This window comes from Anoplophora glabripennis, unplaced genomic scaffold (assembly GCF_000390285.2).
Source record: "Anoplophora glabripennis isolate ALB-LARVAE unplaced genomic scaffold, Agla_2.0 scaffold639, whole genome shotgun sequence".
NCBI classification, from domain to species: domain Eukaryota; kingdom Metazoa; phylum Arthropoda; class Insecta; order Coleoptera; family Cerambycidae; genus Anoplophora; species Anoplophora glabripennis.
The window spans coordinates 45709-69505 of record NW_019416719.1 but is presented as its reverse complement, the minus strand read 5'-3'; the positions used below and the strand labels follow the sequence as shown (position 1 = coordinate 69505).

Here is a 23797-nt window from a genome sequence, read left to right as displayed (position 1 = left end):
TGGACATTTTCTTTTAATTCTTCAGTCCGCTTTTTAGGCCGGACGCTTCCTTCTTTTCTTGTTACACTGCCCGTTTCACGAAAAACATTAATACAACGCTGAACTGCACTTTGAAAAATTTTGTACTCAACAACGCAGGGAAATTGATTTTGAAATTCTATGAAACATTCCTCAATAGAATACTTCCATATTCCATCAATCTTGCGTCCATTTCTAAAGTAGGACTCTATGATAAACACTTTTTGTTCTTGAGAAAACACCATTTTAAACGCTTTTTAAAACGAAAATATTCAAATTGATAGCGGCGATATAGCGCTTTGACAGATGACGTTTAAGTTCATTTGCTATACGCTACGCCCTACGTCCAAATTTTCAGAACCAACTTGATCACGTTTTTGTTTGAACGCTCGTTATAAAAATAACAATATCAGCAACGCTACCACTAGATGTCGCGATTTATGCGGGTATATCACCCTTTATAGAAATGATCCTCCTCTTTGCAGGATTTAGCGACCCCTACTGCATGCTGGGCATCCAGCCCATGGCGGCGCCGTCGTCCCCTCAGCCGCTCACCCCCAACCGCACCCTGTCCGACGCTTGCTTACCCGAAGGACAGGGCAACCACGAGAAGCTGAGGAAACACCACAGCTTCAAGCTGAGCTTCAAGAGGAAGGACGGGCGCGTGAGGGAGCAACGCGACAGCCTGGGGGGCGCCCTGCCAGCCAAGTTCATACGCGCCACCTCCGTCAAGCCGCACACGCTCAACCCCAAGTGGAACGAGAAGTTCAGGTTGTAAGTATTAAGACGCTCTTCAGTCGGTGTAGATGAGTAGATCTATTTCTTTTTTGTAAATGGAACGGTTGCCAACAAAAAAATTAAAAGTCCTGGTCTGGGCAAGGGAATTATGAAAATTTTGTAAGATAATTGACAGTTGTTTACGTTACAGTTTAACGATTCTCGCCGCCTCGATATCGACAGATAAAAAACAAGTTGGACAAAACCTACCGGCGTTTTTAATAAAACAGCGCTGTCGAATATCTCGCCAGGGATTAATTCCGGGGGAATTCGTATTCCGTATAGTTTCCCGCTTTATATATGCCTCCCCTCGTTATTTTTTAGACCAATTATTTTTCAGGTCGGCCTATAAAACGGAAAAATGGTAGTAATTCCTGCCGAGCCGTCCGCGGTAATATAGATCGTGGGTGTTTTTAAGTCGCATTTTGCGGATATCGAATTGCGACAGCTGCGAACAACGCGAGGCTGATGAGTCCCATTTATATTCGGCCTATCCTTTCCGTGTGTAATATTTCCTTGAAACATTGAGTCCTCGCTGCTCGCCTCCGGCGTGTAAACATTCCGGTCGAAAATATAAATTTACTTCGCTCCCTGATCCCGGCAGTCAATTGTTCGGTCATCACCCGAACAACTTTATACGTTTTCCCAGAAATTTAAATATAAATGATCTGCAAATGAAAGATTTATGAATTTTTTTTTTTTGCAACTAATTGTTTAATTACTAAACGCTAATTTTAGATGTTAGTTAATTTTTAGATTTGTATACATTGTTTGCTTTTTGACTTGCACTATTAGTCCAACCAAATTACACTTGGACAAAAAAAAATCGTTACCTGGACTTTTGTAAGTGGAAATGGTAAATATAATAAACCTAAAAAAAATAAATGCGTGAGCAGGGGCGGCGGAGGGTTGATTTGGGGCGTTGAAAAGTTATGAAAAATTGTATCATTGGGATTTCTGGCGAAAGTTGATGTCAAACAAAAAAGTGTCCAATACAAAAGTTGTAGATCATGCAAAAATCTATAATTTTTGTAGAGGTCATTTTTTAACATAACCTCAAAATTTCCGAGAAAAATGCAAAAAACAGGTTTTTTTCTGATTTTTCGTTTTTTATTTCTCATTTCCGCAAAAATAATTTAATTTTGACGAAACTTGGTGAAAATATACCTTCCTCTGTCTTAAATAACCTCAAATTTTTTTAGATATAAAAATCAAGAAGTTTCCGAGATATTAATTTTTTTCGGCCTGAAACACTTTTTTTTCAAAGAAAAATTCTACTTAGAAAAATAATCGTACAGGGTTCTGCCGGTAATATTTTTTTCGTTTTGGCATATCTATACTTTTTGGTGAAATAAAAAAATCTGTAATAACATTTCAAAAACATGCTCAAAAATGCAAAAAAATAAAAAATTACTTGAATGAATTTTTCAGTTTGATAATTTGTTTAAATTAAAAAACATTCAAAAACTGATTACACCATTCAATTCTACGGAAAAAAATAAAAAATTTCATTGTTTTACCCAAAACTTTATTTTTGTACAGTATTGCTATCACATACTTCTATCCTATACTGATCATTTTGCAATTGACTTGAAGCCGAAAAGTGGGTCGACGTACGAGTGTATTCATACGCATGCGTTTCCTTTACGGGTTTTGATTGGTTGAAAGGAACCAAGAACGGTGAGCGCCGAGCGGTAAAAAGCCAAACCGAGCTAACCTAAAAAATATTCTCAATTTCTCATTTTGTTTTGTGTTGCGCTAGTGCTTTGGTGAAACTGTTATGGTATAGTGTATATTTTAATAAATAAATAAATAAATGTATCTTTTGAGTTTTATTTCATAATCTGTTTAAACCTGCACTAATTCTTCTATTAATTTGTCTTGTGTTGATATTTAGTAAAAATGTTTCAAAATTATACTCGATAAGAGCCTTCCTTAAGGGCCTTTAAATAGTGTTTTCCGCAAAGACAAATAATTTCAAACATTTAATAACTGAATAATCTAAAGTTTATCAAATAATAGGAATGTTATGTCATGCCACCTGAGTATTTTCAAAGACGCCGCAGTAAAACGAATAAACAGGTGCAAGAAACAATCAAACCATCAAGATTTTAGGTACTGAAATCTACGAAAATACTACCTTTTTTATATATAACTCCACATGTAAATATTCTTACATTTACTTCCTTAGTCCTACATATAAAATTGTTTACTTTTATTTATAAGTACGTGAAAATAATTCTTAAAATGTGGGGTTAGGATAAACAGAAAACGCATGTTTTACAAACGCTTTTTTTTGTTATTATTTTATTTGGGTAAATTTAAATGGTAACAATGAATAAATAAAACATCAAGGATTTTATTTTTGTGCTTACTTTTGTTCTACACGTTTTACTTTTCAAGATTTCAGTACCTAAATATGCCAGAAATTTCACCATTTCTCGGCCAGGGATATGGCCACCTTAATCGTGGACATTATTATCGGATTGGTCTCTTACAGATATTTTATAGCATGTTTTTTTTATATTATCAAATAAACTGCAGAAACCATTATAATAAATAATTATATAATGAACTTTTTTTATAAAAAAAAGATTGTCAGTTGTGCCCGGCTTGAGCGAATAGTGGCGATTTTTTGAAATACTAAGTCTTGTTTAATAAATAAACCAGTCATTTAAAAAATGTCCAAAATTACGAACATGCATATGTATATAGTTTTAAAAGCATATAAATTTGTATTCTGTTTTATTGTATTTGAGCCTGCAAAATATTAAATAGGTTATGCAGATACTTACGTTATTTATTTTAATATCTTATATGTATATAATCGGCTATAGTACAGAGCATGCCGTGACAATCTTTTCAATTTGAATGCAACCGCGCCTAATTATGGAACATGCGCAAAACACACGGAGTACGTCTCGCCCCCCCTTTTTGGAAACAAGGTCATCCATTGAAACTATAGGTAATGATCAGTATAGGATAGAAGTATGTGATTGCTATAAACTGTAGAATTACAAATGCACAAATGATCAATTATCTCAGGATGATTTGAGATTTTGGCAATATAAAGTATTAACTGCAAAGTCTACTATTGACGCGAAATTCGAAAATCCGAAATTTTGCAAAATCGTTTAATTTTTTTTTCTTTGGCTTTATTTGAAAACGAATTTTAAAATAAATTGCATATTTACAATGCCACTTTTTTCATTCTATCCAATGGTGTTAACATTTTTGCAATCCCACGTTTCGTCTTCGACGGGCCATCATCAGATTAATTTTTTTTAAATATATCGCCGCTATTTTTATGACAAAATCTAGTCATTTTTAATTCTGTATTAGATGATATTACTATTGTAAAAAGCTTAAAAAGGTTTTTAGCTATCATTAAAAATTTTTCCTGAGTACGGCTCTGAACGCTTTCAAAATACCTGTATCTATTGGAGGAGAGAGAGAGTGGAGAGAATAAAAGTCAATACAGAACAAAATATCCAACAATTTTTTTAATCCATAATTTAAAAAGTTGTACCTAATAAAAAAATAATACGAATTTATGAAATATTTTATTATTTCTAATTAGTATTGCTAACAGTGGTAAAAAATTGTTGGATATTTTGTACGGTATTGACTTTTATACTGTTATGACTTCATCCAATAGATATTTTGAAAGCGTTCAGAGCCGTACTCAGGAAAAATTTTAAATTATAGCTAAAACAAGCTAAAAACTTTTTAAGCGATTACAATAGTAATATCCTCTAATTCAAAATTAAAAATGACTAGATTTTGTCATAAAAACAGCAGCGACGTATGTAAAAAAATTAACCCGATGATGGCCCCTCGAAGACGAAAGGTCGGATTGCAAAAATGTTGACGCCATTGTATAGAGCGAACAATAACTGAAAAATTCATAGTTGCAAGTCATTTTTTACTTTTTTGCATTTTGAGCATGTTTTTGAGCTGTGATTACAATTTTTTTTATTTCACCAATAAGTATATGTCAAAACGAAAAAAATTATTACCGGCAGAATTCTGTACGGTAATTTTTTTAAGTAGAATTTTTCTTTAAAAAAAGTGTTTCAGGTAGAAAAAAAATTTTTTTATCTAAAAAAATTTGAGGTTACTTAAGGTAGAGAAAGGTATACTTTCACCAAGTTTCGTCAAAATTAAATAATTTTTGCGGAAATGAGAAATAAAAAACGAAAAATCAGAAAAAAAGCTGTTTTTTTGCATTTTTCTCGGAAATTTTGAGGTTATGTTAAAAAGTGACCGCTACAAAAGTTGTAGATTTTTGCATGAACTACAACTTTTGTATTAGATACTTTTTTGTTTGATGTCAACTTTCTCCAGAAATCCTAATGATTCAATTTTTCATAACTTTTCAACCCCCCAAATCAATACTCCGCCGGCCCTGCTCACGCATTTATTTTTTTTTCGTTTATCATAAGCCCCTTTACCATTTCCACAAGTTCAGGTAACAATTTTCTTTTTTTTCCCCTGAGTTATTTTGATCGGTCTATAGACAAATGTGTATTTGTCCCTAGTATAAATAAATTTCTATTCTATTCTATTCTATATATTTTTTTCTAAATTATCTTCGTCCCTGAGAGCCCCCACTGTTTAAATTATTACCAAAAACCATTTTACCATTTCTTTTGAGAATATCCAGCGGCACGAAACTCTAAAGACGTAGAATCAATTACAATCGCGTGACTTGGTGTCGTGACTGATATTCCATTAACAAAAGAAGAACTCAAATTATTGCGTAAATTAGTCGCCCCGCGTTTTCATTAGACTATTTCTCCCCCTTACTTTAATTTATTCAATTGTTTATCTATCTGGAGACCAGAATTAGGAATATAAACTACGTTCTCTACGAAACACGACATTTCTGTTATGCCACGGACATTGATTCCGTCGTACGGCGTTGCTAATTTCTGCTTGACTTAGATCATGACAATAAATTATTATTTATTTATTCTATTATGGAATATTATGCTATTACGGGTACGACATAGCTAGTATGGTATATACCTATTGTATTCGATTTTCTCAGATATTTACGGTTTTCTTCCATTCTCAGGAATATTACATTGGAAATATCATCAAATGTGTCTTTAAAGCTAAATATTGGTATTATCATTCGGTATTTTACAAGTATCTCCACCCAAAAACATTAATCGAGCCGCCTCCATCACCATTATTTTTCAATACTGGCAACATTTCATGGCCCTGTAGCCTGTAGCGGACCATTGGCCATCAATATGGCAGTGGTAAGGATCAAACATACAACCGAATCGCAGTCCCTCATAATTTACCTGAACAGTGCGTCAGAAAAGTTAATCGGGCGTACGGATACCCTTCAGTATCCGACTCAATTTAGCGGAAGTAGCTTTAATCATACCTCTTCATTAGAAAATAATTAAAATTTACTAAGCCAGTATTTCCACGGGTCAAACTCGGTGCTGGCCTTATGTATACCCCTGGGAAACAGCGGCTTCGAAATGCAATTACGATAAATAGAATTTATACGGAATGTCGGGGCAGTCGGTGCCGAGTATTTGAATGGAAATGTATCCTTGACACTGCCATAAATCTGGAGTGAGAGATTTTTCTGAATTTTTTGTCTAGCGCCATTTTTCAACAACGTTTCAAATTATTTCCCGAAGCGGAAATACTAAATGAACTTTCGTTAAAGGCAGCATTGTAGTTATTCGAGGAAAACCGACTGCCTGAGGCAATTAAAGTTTATTTTCAATTAGGGTATTGATCATCCAACCGTGCTAAGTATATGCAAATTCAATTATAAATTGTAACATCCACGGGGAAGTTATTTATAAGCCTCTTACTTCTCGAACTTTAGTAGTTTGCAAAACAAAAAAAGAACATCAGACACTCAAACTTAGTTCAATTTAACATATTCCAAAAGAAGAGAATATGGAGTATATTTTTAAACACCAGCTTTATAAATTGATTAATGACTTTTGTAACATTAAACTGTCACAACCTATAATATAACGTAATAATAACGTTTCATATCATCAGTAATTAATAGCTATTACAATCAACTCTTGTAGTCCAGTTACTCAGGGTTTTTACCTCCGAATTCTTTATAACTGAACCGGTTGACGTGAAATTTTGACTGAATGTGGGGAATGCCCCAAGGAACAAAACTTATATAGTGCCGAAGTGTGCTTTTGCCCTGGGGGTGGTTCCCACCGCTTCTTGGGGGGTGGAAATTTTTACGCTCAAAATAACCACAGGAATCGATAGAGGAGTCAATTTTAAGTAATAAATGTTATATAAAGTTTTTTGGATAATCCAATACTTTCCGAGTAACTCGTCATTGAAAATGTTGATTTTTTATTGAAAAAGTGCTTGTTTTCGGACAGTTATTTGCAAATAACTCTGAAACTATTGGATTTAACGAAAAAGTTGTAATGAACAGAAAGAAAGGCAATAAAAAACAAATCTAATGGCACTATTTTGTTTTTCTCTAATTGCAATATAAACCGAGGATTTTTAAACATTATTATATGTTAGGTAAAAACTAAATTGGAACCAGTTAACGTTAAATAATGCCAAAACCATAAATATTAGGAAAAAAACTATTTGCACCGTTTTTAACGTACTTTGAAAAACATTTAAAATGAGCTGTTTTAAAAGTCTTTAGAATCAAAATTAACGGAAATATGATCGAAATCACATGGTAGTCTAATTTTTTTTAAGAAAAATATTTATAAAGAAATTAGTGCCTTTGACGACAGAATTAAAATTAAATGCAATCCATTTATAAATTTCTTCATTTATGTTCTAAGAATATGTTCTGGGTCTTTGGCTCACTTACAAAGCATGATTTCGAAAAAAATCTTAATTTTTGAAAATGTTAATTTTTCAAATTTTTGAAAAAATTCGATTTTTACTCTAACTTAAAAATTAAAGGGTGTACGAAAAAAATACAAGAGTAAAAATATTTAGCTTTATTTTTGCTGAAGATTTTGCATTATTTTTTTAATTCCTCTAAAATTAATATTAATCGAGATATCGCCATTTTAAATTATCATACGAATGAGAGAACCACCCTTTTCGAGCCGTTTAAACCCTTCAAACTTAAAAATGAAGGGCTTAAAAACTCAACAGTTCACGTAGCCCTTACAATTCCCTGCAAAATGAGCCTTTGTGCGATTAAAAATCTTAAAAAGTAAGAAAGTTATCGTCAAAAAAATAAACATGTGCATAGGTGATAATTTTAGGAAAATTTAGGTCAAACAAGAATATTGAAGCGTTTAGATCTTTTTTGTATATATACGTAGCTACTTAGTATGTGAATATTCGAATAAACCAGTACTATACTATATTATAATAAGGGGATAAATGTTTATTTAATACCAATGCACATTTAAAATGTTTCTACTCTTTCAATAATATTTTTTCACTTTATTTTCGAAAGGGGTATTTTTCAAGGGTTGAAAAGTTGCAACCGATAAAAAAGATTTTTTAGTCAAGAAATCAATTTTAATTTGATAAAAATGCATGATTAAAACGTTTCAAGTTGAAAAAAAAAAATTTATATTATTTTCATCCAAAGGGGTGGTTTTTAAAGGTTTTTCCGGGTTGAAAGTTTGGGATACATTAAGTTTCATGTTAGATAGTACATGAAATTACTCATACTACATAAATAAAAAAGATTTGATTACATAAAATGCTTAAATTTGTATATTTTCTATTTGTTTCCAATAAGGGGTGGTTTTTCACCCTTTAAGCACAAAAAGCACACCTAGCGCATATATAAGGTTTGAAGTGGGGGGGGTAAGAAGAGTCTAATTCTAAATTTTGAAAAAAATCGATGCAGTTATAAAAAATTCAGAGGTATTACTATATTTTCAGCTACAGTAACTGGGCTATTGATAAATGTCGGTAACAGATAGAAGGTCTAAGGTTTGAACCCTGAGGGACTCCTGACGTTATTGAAAAATTTCGTTGGTCTTTAAACATAGGAATAACAAATACAGATGGTCAGTCTTTGTACTAAATGAAGGTAACTTCTCTGGTACAGATTCTATGGTTTATACAATATGTCCCATAAACTTATATCAGAAATAAATTGTTACTATTTGCCAAGCAAATATGTCTTCTTGTAATCGTTAAGAAACGAAAAGAACGGATTTTCGGAGGCATAAATTTTACTCCTAATTTAGAAGTTTAATTTTTCATTAAAAGTTTTCAAATCCCCTTCAGCGTGACTTATATAAAAATTGTGCGCGTTATTTTTTCTCCCTTTTTCTCTCGCAATGATATATTTCTACGAATCGGGTCGGCAGTTTTGAGAAAATATCAAGTAGCGAGTGTTTGATAAAAGCTAAAACGTGCTCACGTATTGGCAGGTCGGCTTACCAGCAAATAAGGCCATGTCCAGAGGGACAACCAACTTCCGGTAATGCCTAACATCATTAATCGAGCACGACTCACTTTAAAACCCAAATAAAATTTGAATATTATTCAGGGATGATTGATGGGAACGCGGCAATTGTGTCGGTACTGTACCTATTAAGTCTGTAGAGTCAGCCCGAGCTTATTGGATTTTGTACACGTTTTGTGAACGGAAATTTATGAACGGCATTAAAAAAGGAATTAACTTTCCTCACATTTTCTGCTTTCCATTACAGTGATATCTGAGCACTTAAGTAAACAGAAATTATCATATTCTCTATACACTTTTGCTTTGAAGAAAATCTAACATTCACAAAAAGATAAACAAGACTTTACTCTTTAATAAAAAGATGTGTGTAAATTTCGCTTTTTACAAACTAGCTTCTAGCTTCACGCATGTGATATATTAGTTATATTATTTATTTAAGTTGCCAGAATTTTTTGGTTTATTTAGGCTTCCATATGAACGATGTTTATCTCGAAAACATAACGAATAGTCACAGACGTTGTAAGAAATATATACTTTTCGATTTCTCGTGACAGGACAGTAATTAAAACATTTTCTTTCCAGCGACATAGACGACATAAACAGCGACTCCCTGCATCTCGACATATGGGACCACGACGACGAAAGTTCCGTTCTTGAGGCGGTGAGCAAATTGAACGAGGTCCGGGGCGTCCGAGGACTCGGGAGGTTCTTCAAGCAGGTTTGCCAATCGGCCAGGCAGAGTTCTCAAGACGATTTCCTAGGATGCGTTACGATACCGCTTCAGGTAGGTCATCTTACTGTCGAGAGGAACTTTGTTTTCAGTGATTCTGATTGAGGCTAAAAAATGACGGACAATTTGACAGCACGGATTTAACAATTACCCCACAGCAATTCTAATGTACTCCAAATAACTCCATTATAGTACTGTCATTATTAAGCCGGTGTTTCCCCAGTGTAGTTAGTGGAGAACAATAACAGACCATTACGTTTGACATGTTTCCCAAAGTATACATTGTGCCGTTCTCTACTCCTCATCTAATAACGATACCCCCCCACAAAAGCGGCTCGCTAATGAGAGAACGGTTGTTAAATTAATTCCACCAATACTGTTCAGCCACCTCTCAGTCCCGGTGTCGCATTTCATAAATATTTACGATATGTTAGACGCATCTTTACGTGCTAGCTCGCTTTTTTTAAGAGGGATACAGAATAACACTCAGTTTCCAGCCTTCTTTCTGTGTTTTTAAGAGATTTTTAGAAGTGTTTAATCTGGATACCCTGTCCTGTAGGCCCTTCTTGTAAATATTAATATAAAATTGAAAGAATTTCGGTGTTTTACAAGGTACAAGGGATTTTTAACTATTCGACGGCCCGGTATGAGGTGACTTTGTGAAATAGTTATATTTGCTGGCTTCATTCTACGCCTTCAATGTAAATCTTAAAGCAGGAATATTTCTTCGCGAAAGAATTTAAATTTTGTAATGAATTTTATATAGTTTCTAGAACAATTTTAGATTCTGGGCATATTTTTTGCGTCTCAATTCTCAATTTGCTTTAGATGATGTATTTTTATATTTTTCGTAGGCGTGAGGGTGTGACTATTTTAATTTGACTTTTTACTGTTTTCAAAAAATAAAACGCTTTCGAAGATATTTGTAAGTATCCCAAAATACAAGTATTCCCTCAGCAATTTGCAAATTCGACAAGTGCATTTAATTCTTATTATTTAATATTAAAGAAAAAAAGTGAAATTGTGAGTAACTTTTCAAATAAAAAAATTTAAAATATCTTTAAAATTAGGTATTTAACAATATTTTATTCGAAATATGCACCTCCTTTTAAAATCCATGAAAAGTAAAAAAAAATAACCCAATTCTTCAGGATTGAGTTATTTCAAATTTCAAATAAAAGTTGTACTATATACAGGGTGGTCCATTAATATAAGAAAGTAAAATAACTCCCTTGTTATTCATAATACAGAAAAAAAGTTTATATAAAAGTTATACAGAATCAAGAGACCTATACTACAAAATTAATTTGATACATACAGGGTGATGAATAAAAACGGGACACGCCAAATATTACATTTTTTAAATGAAACACCCTGTATATTTGTAAACATGTGGATTTCCGGGAAAATTTTATATATGACAATATAAATAGTTTAGCATTTTAGTGCGAGGTTGCCAAGTTATGTAGAAAACTCTTCGAATTTTAGAAAACAACATGAACTCGAAGAAGTTGTATTAACTTTCAGTTACTAACACTTGAAACAAAATAATTAGAAAGAGTTATAGGCAAATGTTAGACAAAGGCTCGTATATTAGCTAATATCGATATTTTATACAGGGCATTTTTTATATTACGATCATTTTTAGAAAGTTTAAACTTGATTTTCTAAAATTTTTCGAATGGAACACCCTGTATTTTATTCACATATCGGTCACTTCAACTTTTATTAAGCATGTTCTACATCTAAAATTGTTAGTTTTTAAGATATGGCAACATTTCTGAAAAAAGTTCATTTTTATTATTTTATAGAATATATGTACCACAAATAAATATTAACTAATAAAATTAACTCAAAATGGAATGATAAATTATAAACTGACAAGTTACGACACAATGTGACAGTTTTTTCTAAGTCATTTCGAGCGACCGAAAATAATAAAAATTAGGTTTTTCCGGAAATGTTGCTATATTTTAAAAACTAACAACTTTAGGTGTAGAACATACTTAATAAAAGTTGATATGTGAATAAAATAGAACAATAAAATACAGGGTGTTCCATTTTTTAGAAAATCAAATTTGAACTTTCTTATTATTATTTCTTTTCGTTATAAAAAATGCCCTGTATAAAATATCGATATTAGATAATATAGGAATCTTTGCCTAGCATTTGCCTATAACTGTGTCAAATATATTGGTAGTAGTTGAAAATTAATACAACTTCTTCGAGGTTATGTTTTTTCCAAAATTCGAAGAATTTTCTACATAACTTGGCAACCACGCACTAAAATGTTAAACTGTTTATATTGCCATATATAGAATTTTCTCAGAAATTCATATGTTTAATAATATACACGTGTTCCATTTAATAAATGTAATATTTGGCGTGTCCCGTTTTTACTCATCATTTCTTATAAAAGTTGTAAAGCATACAATTCTACACAAAAATGGCCTCTTGACTTTTTCTTGTACTATTAAAATTAACAGAGTTAGGGAGGCTGGGAGTTAAGGGAAAATTTCAGAAATTTAAAAAATCATAACAAGCAGAAAAATGAATGAATTTTGTAATTTTTTTTCAATCTACTCTAAAAAATGTTCTTTTCAGAGAAATAGATATAATTTTTAATAAGAAAGTTATAACAATTTCAAATTTTTAATCGTTAATTTTAATGATGTAACAAAACTTAAACAATTTTTTTTCTATACTATTCGATTGATTATTTAAAATAATGAAAAGTTGCCTTCGAATTTTTTTTACGTTTGTTTTTTTAGACAGATACAAATTTATTTACCTTTTTATATTTTGAATTTTATTTAGTTCCTACGACACTGGCAGGACAAAGTTAAAAAATCGCGTTCGCTTTGTCGTACTCATGGTACCGAAGTTGTGGACAACTATGCTTATGACAAAGAGAGATTATTTCGTTCGCTATTGTCAATGCGGGTGCGTCAGCAAACGTGTGTTTCTTTAAATTACTGTATGCTCAATATCTATTGTTAATCTCAAAAAGGTAAATACATATTAATAACGACTAATATTTTTTTCTTTCAGCCTAAAACTGATGCAAACTAACCCTCATGTTCACCCCCAAAAATAATATTTCCGTGATAACTCGTTTTGTTTTTTCATTGTTTATAAAATGGTGTCAAAATAAGTAAATAAGTTCATAACATTATGCGCCCGGAAATGCTTCCTTTCTGATAGATGTAAAATTTTAAAAAATCCTGTTTTTCTAAATATTTCGAAAACGATTTAAGATATTACACTGGGCTTTGGTGTATAGTACAGTGGCAGTGTAATATCTGAAATCGTTTTCAAGATATTTAAAAAAAAAACGGATTTTAAATTTCTTTCGACATCTATCTCAGAAGAGAAACATTTCCGGACCCATAATGTCATGAACTTATTTACTTATCTTCACTTCCAGAACACGTCCTTAAAATATTTCCCTTTCCTTCCGAAACTGTATAAGTTATAATAAAACTGTAGTTTACAATATGTTTTTATTTTGTTGCCTTCCTGACCTACCTACCTACTTTCTGCAGAATGACACAAATTCTTATTTCAAAATATTAATTTTCTCAGGGACATGAAAAATAATGTGGCAAGACAAAATAATTTCAAAACTTGTATACTATTCTCTTTTTATAATGCATATAACGAGCGTTCAAATAAAAACGTGGTCGAAGTTGGCTCTGACACATTGGACGTAGGGAGTAGCTTATAGCGACCAACTTAACCTCATTTCTCAACGAGCTGTATAGCAGCTGTCAGTTTCAATAACGTTAATGACTATATAACTTTATTTTAAAGAATAATCGTGATAACAATAACAAACAATTAAAGGAGCTGCGGAAAGTGTCCCCCTCCTTGTTATAACAATAAATTAAAGCAGCTGCTGAAAGTGTCCCCCTCCTTGTTCCAAGCACTTTTCACACCTGTTCCTCAAAGAATTAAAGACATTTTCTAAGATGCTCGGGGTATTGTTAATTTCACGNTCTCATTTTAGTGTAATGTCATCAGAACTGAACAAGCACGCAAAATTTGAAAGCCGTAATAAGTTTAGAGGAAGTGGTTTAAATTTGGGTTGTAAGATTTGAACTAAACATACAAACAAACAAACATACATACAAGTTAAATAAAAGCTTGTAAAATAGGGCACAATATTGTTTAGGTTCTCATAGTTCTTGCTTTTTCGCAAATCAGATTCAAAGAGAAATTGCAAATTGCTGTTCAGGCAATCATCCAAAATACGAAAATATAGTTTTAAAAATACCATCTTGGCGTCCTCATATACCTACTTAGAATGTTATTGAAAAGGCTCACCCCAGTTTCGTAAAAATAGTGGGCTAACATGAAAAATATCGATTTTCTATGCTAATCTCATTTTCCTTGTAAAATTGACATCCTAACCCAAAAATAAAGTCAAGTACAGAGATGTTTCGGATTGTTTGCATTAAATTTTAATTTCCCATTCATCTCTTTTATCGTGGATTTTTAGCGCTGCGAATATTGAATATTCACGTGAAATATATTATAAAAAAAGCTTTATTTTAGAACTTAGTTCAAAAAAAATCATTAGCGATGAATTTTTTAATCGTCTACATTTTTCATTCCTTCGACACTAAGAAATTTCAGCTTCTACGGAAATGAATTTGTCTTTAAGGACGTTTAAAACAATGTCTGTCTTTGGCGTTTTTAGAAAAAGCCGAAGGAATTAAAATTTAGAGGTACGACCGTCGCGACGACGCGAAAGACGAGCGAGGTTACAAGCGATTTATACTCGACAGAAAAGCAACTAATTTAAATTCGGCACGGAAGTACAAATAAAGCTAAAAATACTTCCTCGTGAATTGCATCGATGACCTTTCGTGCTCTACAGTCAGACCATTATATGGAAATTACTTCAACAACTCATCTACGAGTACTTATTTGACGTTGGAACATAACTGTTAAGGTGGGCATCCACCTGCTTTTCGCCTCTTAGAGCATGGGTTTGTGGGTTGAATTGAGATTCTTACCAGACGATGATAAAAAAAAAAATATGACACGCCCCTAATTATTGATGCCTCCCAAAATTCCTATTAATAGTCCACCGGCTCGCCCCTTTAAAAGTAGTATGCCTTTTAGGTTGGAAACCTTTATCTTGCGTCGAGTATACATTAATCTTGATTTATTTTCAGTATCTAATTTCTAGTCATTTGGTAATTGTTCTTCCGAAACATCTATAGATTTAAAGCCGCAGAATCATAGAGCTCACAGTTTTCACACCATCAGTTTCAAATTTCAGGCACGCGGAACCGCTAATACGTTTGTAAGCTTCCGCTTCCGTAACGGGATGTGAGAGTCACACCCCGAATCGAACGACCCTCTCGCCCCGTTTCAGGGACGCAAAAGGGCGAAGCGTTTTACAAATGTCTTTTTATTTGCAGGACATCCCGTCCACGGGGCTGGAGGGCTGGTTCAAGCTGGAGGCCCGGTCGCAGCGCAGTTCCGTCCAGGGCAGGATCCGGTTGAAAATGTGGCTCTCGACGAGGGAGAACCGGGGGGTGTCGGAGGAGGACAACTGGACCGAACTGACGCAGCACGAGAACCTGTACGCCACCTTCGTTGATTACGAGCTGAGGAATTGGGGCAGGGAGACGTGGACTTGGAACGGGGACCTACCAGGGCCGGCGCTCACGATCCTGCACCAGCACGCCGTCCAAGGTAAGTGCGCGTTTCGGTTGGTTTGCTTCTATGGTTCCGGAAGGGTATTCTTCGTTCGGTGGCGGAAGACACCTGGTCTCTGGTAAGGCTCGCTCCTCAAAAGTTATCGCCGTGTTCGGACCTTTTAGGGACACCCTGTATATATTTGTAATTTGCGAATCGGCCTGTATCCGAAGTAGAGTGGTAAAGGGTGTCGTAATTCAATATACAGGGTGTCCCTGAAAAGGATGGACAACGATTGACCACAGGTTCCTTGGATGAAAACAAGACTATTTAGCCTAACTGATTTATATAACGAGCGTTCAAATAAAAACGTGGTCAAGTTGGTTCTGAAAATTTGGACGTAGGGCGTAGCGTATAGCAAATGAACTGTCAAAGCGCTATATCGCCGCTTTGTTATTGAAACTGACAGCTGCTATACAGCTCGTTGAGAAATGAGGTTAAGTTGGTCGCTATAAGCTACGCCCTACGTCCAATGTGTCAGAGCCAACTTCGACCACGTTTTTATTTGAACGCTCGTTACAAAAGTGCACGCCTACTGAGATATAGCCTTCTAAATATAGAACAGATAACCTAGTTTTTTTTTCAAATAATTTGAAAACTGTTTTTCTTAGAAACTTCAAATTTGGTACACTTATTTTTTTATATAAGGGCAAGGTAAATATAGAATTTGGAGAGAATACATATACAGGATGTTCTATTTCTAGTGCCTGTGCGCCACTGGCTATCCCGTAACTTTTTTGTGTGTATGCCAATGACGACAGAATTTATATTTTTAAAAATAAGCACTATTTTAGAAGATTTTTTTGCTCTTACAAAATTTCGATATCGTTTATGGATTTCGAGTAAAATTCGCATTTTTTATACATTAAATATAGGCAAAAATTCCGATTTATAAAAAATAATTTATAACTGCAGCCTCAAAGCAGGGAATAATAATGAAAAAACGTCACATTAAAAAAAATAACTACACATTTTTGGTATTAGTATTATCAATCAATAAAATAAAAATCAACACTAATATTTTAAATAAACAATATCAACTAATAATGTAAGAAAGTCAACATTAACATTTTAAATAAACTGATATTTGTAATCACATTAAAATAATATTACAGTAAATGCTCAAAGTTACTTTCTTGTTCTTAAACGCAAACATTAGTTCTTCGAAAATTAGAAATTATCCAATAATTGTGCATTACCTCTCATAACATTAATTTCATGTTGTATTCTTTCCCATATTCGTTTTCTGTATTTACTGAAAAGTTATTTTAAACTGTGGTCCTCAACGCTCCCCAAATGAAATAATTACATGGGTTTAGGTCCGGGGATCGAGGTGGCCATTTTAAAGGGGCATTATTTCCTCTACCTATCCACCTGTTAGACCTTTAATAACCTGTAATACCTACCTGTACCCTGTAATACCTGTAACCTGTAATAACTGGTCTTTTAATACTCTATTAAAGGAACTTTTTGAAAGCCAACCTCTGCCGCTAAACGCCTTTTATTTACTTGAGGAATTTCTTCGACCCTTTCCAAAATTTGTTCCTCCAGCTGAATAATTCCGGCCGTACATTATCCACGATTTAATGTTACAGGTAAAAAACGTCCTGTTTCCCGAAGGCGTCTCTCCGCATTAGCAAATGTTTTGTGATTTGGAGTTCTTCGATTAGGAAATCTTTCAGCATATGTTCGAACAGTAGCACAACAATTTCCTTCACAATAACCCAAAACTACTAACATATCAGTTTGTTCAGCAAAAGTATAAATTGCAATAAAAAACAAAGTAAGCTAAAATTAAATCACAGCTAGCTTGACACAGAACCTTTTAATTATTGTTATGAATTTGTTTCTCTGTTATATGGCACCTCGTACTAGAATGTTCTATTTATCTTAAACTGATTTTATATTATTTAATGTGTAAAAAATGCCAATTTTACTCGAAATCCATAAACGATATCAAGATTTTGTAAAAGGCAAAAAATCTTCTAAAATAGTGCTTATTTTTGAAAATATAAATTCTGTCGTCATTGGCGTACATACAAAAAAGTTACGGGATAACCAGTGGGGCACAGGCACTAGAAAGAGAACATCCTGTATATGTGTTCTCACAATTCTCTATATTTACATTGCCCTTATATAAAAAAATATGTGTACCAAATTTGAAGTTTCTAAGAAAAACAGTTTTCAAATTATTTGAAAAAAACTAGGTTATCTATTCTATATTTAGAAGGCTATATCTCAGTAGGCGTGTACTTTTGTATATAGGTAAGTTAGGCTAAATAGTCTTGTTTTCATCCAAAGAACCTGTGGTCAAGCGTTGTCCATCCTTTTCAGGGACACCCTGTATGTATATAGCGGAAATCTAATAATATAATGCATGTAAACAATAACAAAAGATATCAAATTGTGGTTTCCGGCTACTTCCTCTATAATGTCAGTGCCACACCTTATAGGCGAGCGGTTCACCCCTAAAAAGACGCTAAATGAAGGTAACCGACTAATTTTTTAAAACAAAAACCTACAGCATGAAACTTTTTTATTATATAAAGTATATTTTTCTGACAATTTACATATTTTTTTTTATATTTTTCGGTGTGGTTAGTCAATTTTTATAAACAAAAAAAGTTGTAAAAAAAAATTACTCGCCGAATGGCTTTGAAAATAGTTTTTTAATATTGTAAAATGGACCAAAATAAACACTATTTGTTCTTTGACAAAAATTCGAAAAATGCTTCGTTCCCGAGATATTTACAATTTAATGTGAAAAAAGTGACGAAATGAGAAACTTTCGGAATTTTTTTCTTAAAAACTACTGAACAGAGTTTAATTCTAAAAAAGCATAATAATCGGCAGATCTTCTACTTTAAAATATATTCTTTTGGTATAGGTCAATTATTTTATTGAAGGTCTAAAGCGAGTAAAAAAAAAACAGTATACAAATAGTGAAATTGTAACTCTAAAATCTATTGACACATTTGTGGAAAATCGAAAATGGTTGTTTGGATTTTAATTATTTCGAAGGAGAAACTGCGTTAGATATGCTTCAAAAATATTTTTGTTCATGTAGTGGAAAATGTTCTACGAAAAATTGTAACTGTTTGTCATCGAACCTGGTATGCTGTGCAGTCTATGCGTGCTCAGATGAATGTCAGAATGTTCCTCCGAAATTGATGATGAAACGTTTATTTCAACTCAAGAACTTGTCGAAAATAACAATAAACTTATTATTTAAAAATTAAATAAAAAGAAATTCATATAATAAAATTCCTCTTAATATTTTTGTAAAATAAAAATAAAATAATTATCCTACACAATAAATTATCCAATAACTTTTTTATTTTTCGAAACCGCTAGGTCAATTATTATTATTAGGTTAATTTTACGATTTAAAAAGCTTATTTAGTTTAGTTTTGGTATAACCTTCAAGTCAATTTTAGCCATTTATAAAACCAAAAATCGAATATTTAAGTTTTACTAATTACTTGCAAAAACCTTACTCCGGCTACAAAACCAAACAAAATGACCTTTTGAACATTTGTACTGTTAACATATATCGATTTAAAAAAATCATAAAGTTTATTGTAAATATAATCTAATTTAAATTGGAAGCGTTATCATAATTTTATTTAAGACTTTTTTTTACTCGCTTTAGACCTTCAATAAAATGATTGACCTATACCAAAAAAAATATATCTTAAAGTAGAAAATCTCGATTATTATGCTCTTTTTAGAATTCAAATTTGTTCAGTAGTTTTTGAGAAAAAAAATTCCGAAAATTTATCGATTTCGTCACTTTTTTCACATTAAATTGTAAATATCTCGGAAACCAAGCATTTTTCGAATTTTTGTCAAAGAACAAAGAGTATTTATTTTGGTCCATTTTACAATTTTCAAAGCCATTCAGTGAGTAATTTTTTTTACAACTTTTTTGTTTATAAAAATTGACTGACCACGCCGAAAAATATTTAAAAAAAAATATGTAAATTATCAGAAAAATACACTTTATATAATAAAATAGTTTCATGCTGTAGGTTTTTGTTTTAAAAATTTAGTCGGTTCATGCCTTTTTTTTAGGGGTGGACCGCTCGCCTATGTTAAGCCTAACTTATGTTCTGTTGCGGATGCGTTATCAGTAGTGAAGGGCAAAACGGGTCATTTTTAGGATTCGGGTCACCGGATCCGGGTCTCTTCAATGAGCCGAATCTATGATCCGGATCCCGGGTCGTCGGGTCAGTCGCTTCGTTCTGGATCCGACGTTGACTGAATGGTTCTGGTTGTGGGACTGTATTAGAATCTGGGGTATTAGTGCTGGGCGATAATATCCGATGTTTGGAAAGCATCGATGTTTTTCTGTCGATGGTTTGTCAATTGTCATCGATGTTAGAAAGTTCGAAACATCGATTCCAATATCGATGTTTGCCTTTCGATGTTACTTGCATACATCGCAAAAAAGAGCAGTTCTTTAGTAATAGTAATATTTTATTTGACACAATTGACACAAATCAAATATAATAGTATATTACATTATAGATAAGCATAAGGCCGTTATATAGGTATATTTTATGTTTTCTTGAACCTTTTGAATCTAAAAAAATTGTTGTTGTTGTTGTTAGACATGAAGATCCATTGCTGTGGTGGTATGAAAGGAAAAATATATATCCAAAATTATATCATAAATAGCTATTATATCCACTTATCAAAAAATAAAAAAACGATTTAAATAAATAAAATATATCCTTAAAGGTTGCAAGGTAAGTTAGTAGAAAGATAGGTATCTAAATATCTACTAAATCCTATAGTCTACATTATTTTTCACATAATAATTCACTTGACATGAGAGAATAAAACTGTTTTTATTTTACTAAACAAAATCGAGCAGCTGATGGAAATAACGAGCCAATAAAATATATNAGAGTAATTTTTTTTTACAACTTTTTTGTTTATAACAATTAACTGACCACGCCGAAAAATATAAAAAAAAAATATGTAAATTATCAGAAAAATACACTTTATATAATAAAAAAGTTTCATGCTGTAGGTTTTTGTTTTAAAAATTTAGTCGGTTCATGCCTTTTTTTAGGGGTGAACCGCTCGCCTATGTTAAGCCTAACTTATGTTCTGTTGCGGATGCGTTATCAGTGTCTAACCTAGATATACCGCAATTAAAAATGATCGGTTTCGTCGCATTTAAATTTCAGTAAAACGGATAAATTTTATTGGGTTTTTAGCAAATTTTGTTGGATAAAGCTTAAAATTTTCTCTAAGACTTGTACTTTCCTGTGCAAATTTGTTAGCGTATTGCAAAATAACAGGCAATATGCGAAAAATATACCGACAATTTTTACTTCTTTTTTCGGATCGAATAATGTCAATCTTTTTCTTATCGCTGAAATTTAATCGGAATGGAATTATTGCCATTTGAAAGCTGACATTTTTTCATGATTTTTTATTTTCAAAAAATCGCTAGGTCCTCATTTATTAATAATTAAAGTCTGAAATTTACACATGTTGTAGTTAAATACGTTTACTTCAATATAAAAAATAGTCACACAATGACTAACCCCCTCTTTTTACAGTAAACTTCTACAGGGTGCTTGATTAATGGCAAAGCTATGAATACTGTTAATGGTTACTATATTAGCAATTATAAATCTATAAACTTTGTTTCTAGTAGACAACTGAACATTTTAGACATTTATAAAATTCTCCAATAAGAATCTCTGCATTTATAACCTATCCTCGATAGATTCGTACAACTCTGATTCTTGCAGTTTAGACATGACCACTGGTCCATTTTTTTCACTCTCCTTCGAACCCAAAAACACGTAGCGATTCGTTAAACTTTGAGATACACAATTCATGAGATAGGTTTTGTTCTTGGAAGCCCTTGTCTTGCCTACAGTTCTTAGGGAAGAACAGTTTACGATTACGCTAAGTATGTACCACAGAACGCACACGAGCAAGAAGAACAGCAAATAGTTTAATAACGCTTTGAGATCGTTAATGTTTCTACGTTGTTCAATCACGACCATTCTGATACCGTCAAAGTCCTCTGCAGCGGAATATAATTTTTTCGATACACCCGCTGCGGTCGTTGACACGAACTGTAGTTCTTTTTCAGAAGCAACAATTCCGTCTTTATCGGTGAACCAGATATTTTCACCGCACAGTTCTCCCTCTCCTGTTAAGATTAGTTTCTTGGAATTTGAATCTTTAATTACGCAATTCGTACCGTTGCAGTTTCCTATGTAACTTCCCTTCGATTTTTTTATATCGCCACAGCTTACACTGTTGTACCAAAAAGCTTTGGACTTTGGACACTCACCATCACTGTATTTGCAGGCTGATGACAGTCCTTTGACGATGTCTTCCTTTAAATCGACTTTTAGGGATTTTTCGCATACTTTAACATCCTCACAGGCAGCGGTACTGCAAAAAGTCTTGCATCTATTTAAAATGTCGTTATTTGGCATCACACAAGAACTGTTCTCATCGAAATGGCAGTGATAAACTGTAATGTTAATTTCGTAGTTGTAAATATACCAAGATTTAGTGAAGTCATTTTTCGTGGTTACTTTACAAACACTGTCTAATGTACTTTTGTAGTTTGGTAGGAAGACATCGGGTTGTGTTAAGTTTTTATAATCGCTGGGAATAACGACAACTCCTTCGTGATTAGTTTTCGACATCTGCTGATTGCATAAATCAACATTTTCCGTTATTTGTAAACTAGCACTTTCGTGGCGAATGTACTTCTTGTCTTTTACTGTATATACATCAAAGAATCCGTTGAATATGTAGCGTCTATCTTGACATTCATTTGGAAACCATACCACGTAATCATTTTGATAATCGCAATATCCTTTCGAATATTGACACTTTCTATTTCCTGAAAGTACCACTCTGTCTTCCAGTAAATTTGCTTGTGCCACTGATTTACACACGGCTACTTTTTCTTGTACAGAACTTGCATCGAGTATTCTTCCACTGTGAGGATGTAGATTTGAGTTCCTTTTCGTAATACAATAATTATCGATTGTTAAATTTACTACGGTCTGAGCGTATTTATCTTCACACTTAATATCATCCCTTACGTAGAAATAACAGTAATAGATCTGGATCTTCACAATTGTACTGAAAATGTCGTAATGGGTTGGTCCTTTTAATTCACACGGTGCTTCTGGATAAGCTACAACCTGCAGCAACATCTGAAGTACCAGCATCAAAATGTTCATTCTGAAATAAAAAAGTAATTAAGTCCGTTTGTAGCACGAAATTTGCTAACCGATTTTTCATATAAATAAAATATTTTACGTCGTTAAATTATTGCAAATTTGCCAAATGATAAATAAACTGTCCAATGGTCAATTAAACCGATATTCCATTAATCATATATATAACTACCGAGGATTCGGTATATGAAAATATTACCTTTTAAATCCTCTATCTTACTCACTAACCAACAAGTCGCAGAATAACTGGCATTCAGTCGGCTTCCACGACATTTATCGTATATAACTTATCACTTTCCTGCAATAAATGCCACAGATTATTTATTTATAATATCACTTATAGACCAAGCAAATTAAATTTTTACTCGAAAAAAGTCCTATCCGCGAGATTATTGTAAAATTGTCTAAAGGAACATAATACAAGACCTCTCTCATCTCGTGAGTCAATAACTTTTATTAGCTAACTTTTCTATTTAAACAAATAAGTGAGGAAAACAGTTTTTTCACTTTGCAGGGAAAACCATCAATTTTAGCGAAAAGTGACTCTCAGACAGCTTATAGGGAGTAAAATTATCTACAAAATGAGACTGGTTAAATTAAAATCGGTTAATAAACAAAAAAGTTATTGCAAAAAGACAAGAAAATTGCAATTACTTTTTTGTTTATTAACCGATTTTAATTTAACGGGTCTCATTTTGTAGATAATTTTATCCCCTACGAGCTGTCCGTGAGTCACTTTTCCCTAAAATTGATGGTTTACCCTGCAAACTGAAAAAACTGTTTTCCTCACTTATTTGTCTAAATAAAAAAGTTAGCTAATAAAATTTTTTGACTCGCGAGATGAGAGATGTCTTGTATTATGTTCCTTTAGACAATTTTACAATAATCTAGCGGATAGGACTTTTTTCGAGT

At 32.8% G+C, this 23797-nt stretch overlaps 2 protein-coding genes across 2 annotated transcripts in view; one reads left to right on the top strand and one right to left on the bottom strand.

Annotated features, from left to right (window-relative positions):
• LOC108913726 (BAI1-associated protein 3) overlaps nt 1–23797 on the top strand; it is a 133581-nt gene that overhangs the window by 83265 nt on the left and 26519 nt on the right. Inside the window, exons 6-8 of the mRNA XM_023455293.1 lie at nt 504–792; nt 9794–9995; nt 15374–15650. Coding sequence (XP_023311061.1) covers nt 504–792; nt 9794–9995; nt 15374–15650 — 768 coding nt within the window. The remainder of the gene's footprint in view (nt 1–503; nt 793–9793; nt 9996–15373; nt 15651–23797) is intronic.
• LOC108913725 lies at nt 21294–23154 on the bottom strand. The gene is made up of 2 exons (XM_018719334.1): nt 23085–23154; nt 21294–22889 (listed from the first exon to the last, which is right to left on the bottom strand). The coding sequence occupies exon 2, from the start codon at nt 22886–22888 to the stop codon at nt 21380–21382; it is 1509 nt and encodes a 502-aa protein (XP_018574850.1). The 5' UTR covers nt 22889; nt 23085–23154; the 3' UTR covers nt 21294–21379.

What these genes read in the sequence shown, in the direction of transcription:
- LOC108913725 (XM_018719334.1), bottom strand. Translation starts at nt 22,888, where the DNA reads ATGAACATTTTGATGCTGGTACTTCAGATGTTGCTGCAGGTTGTAGCT.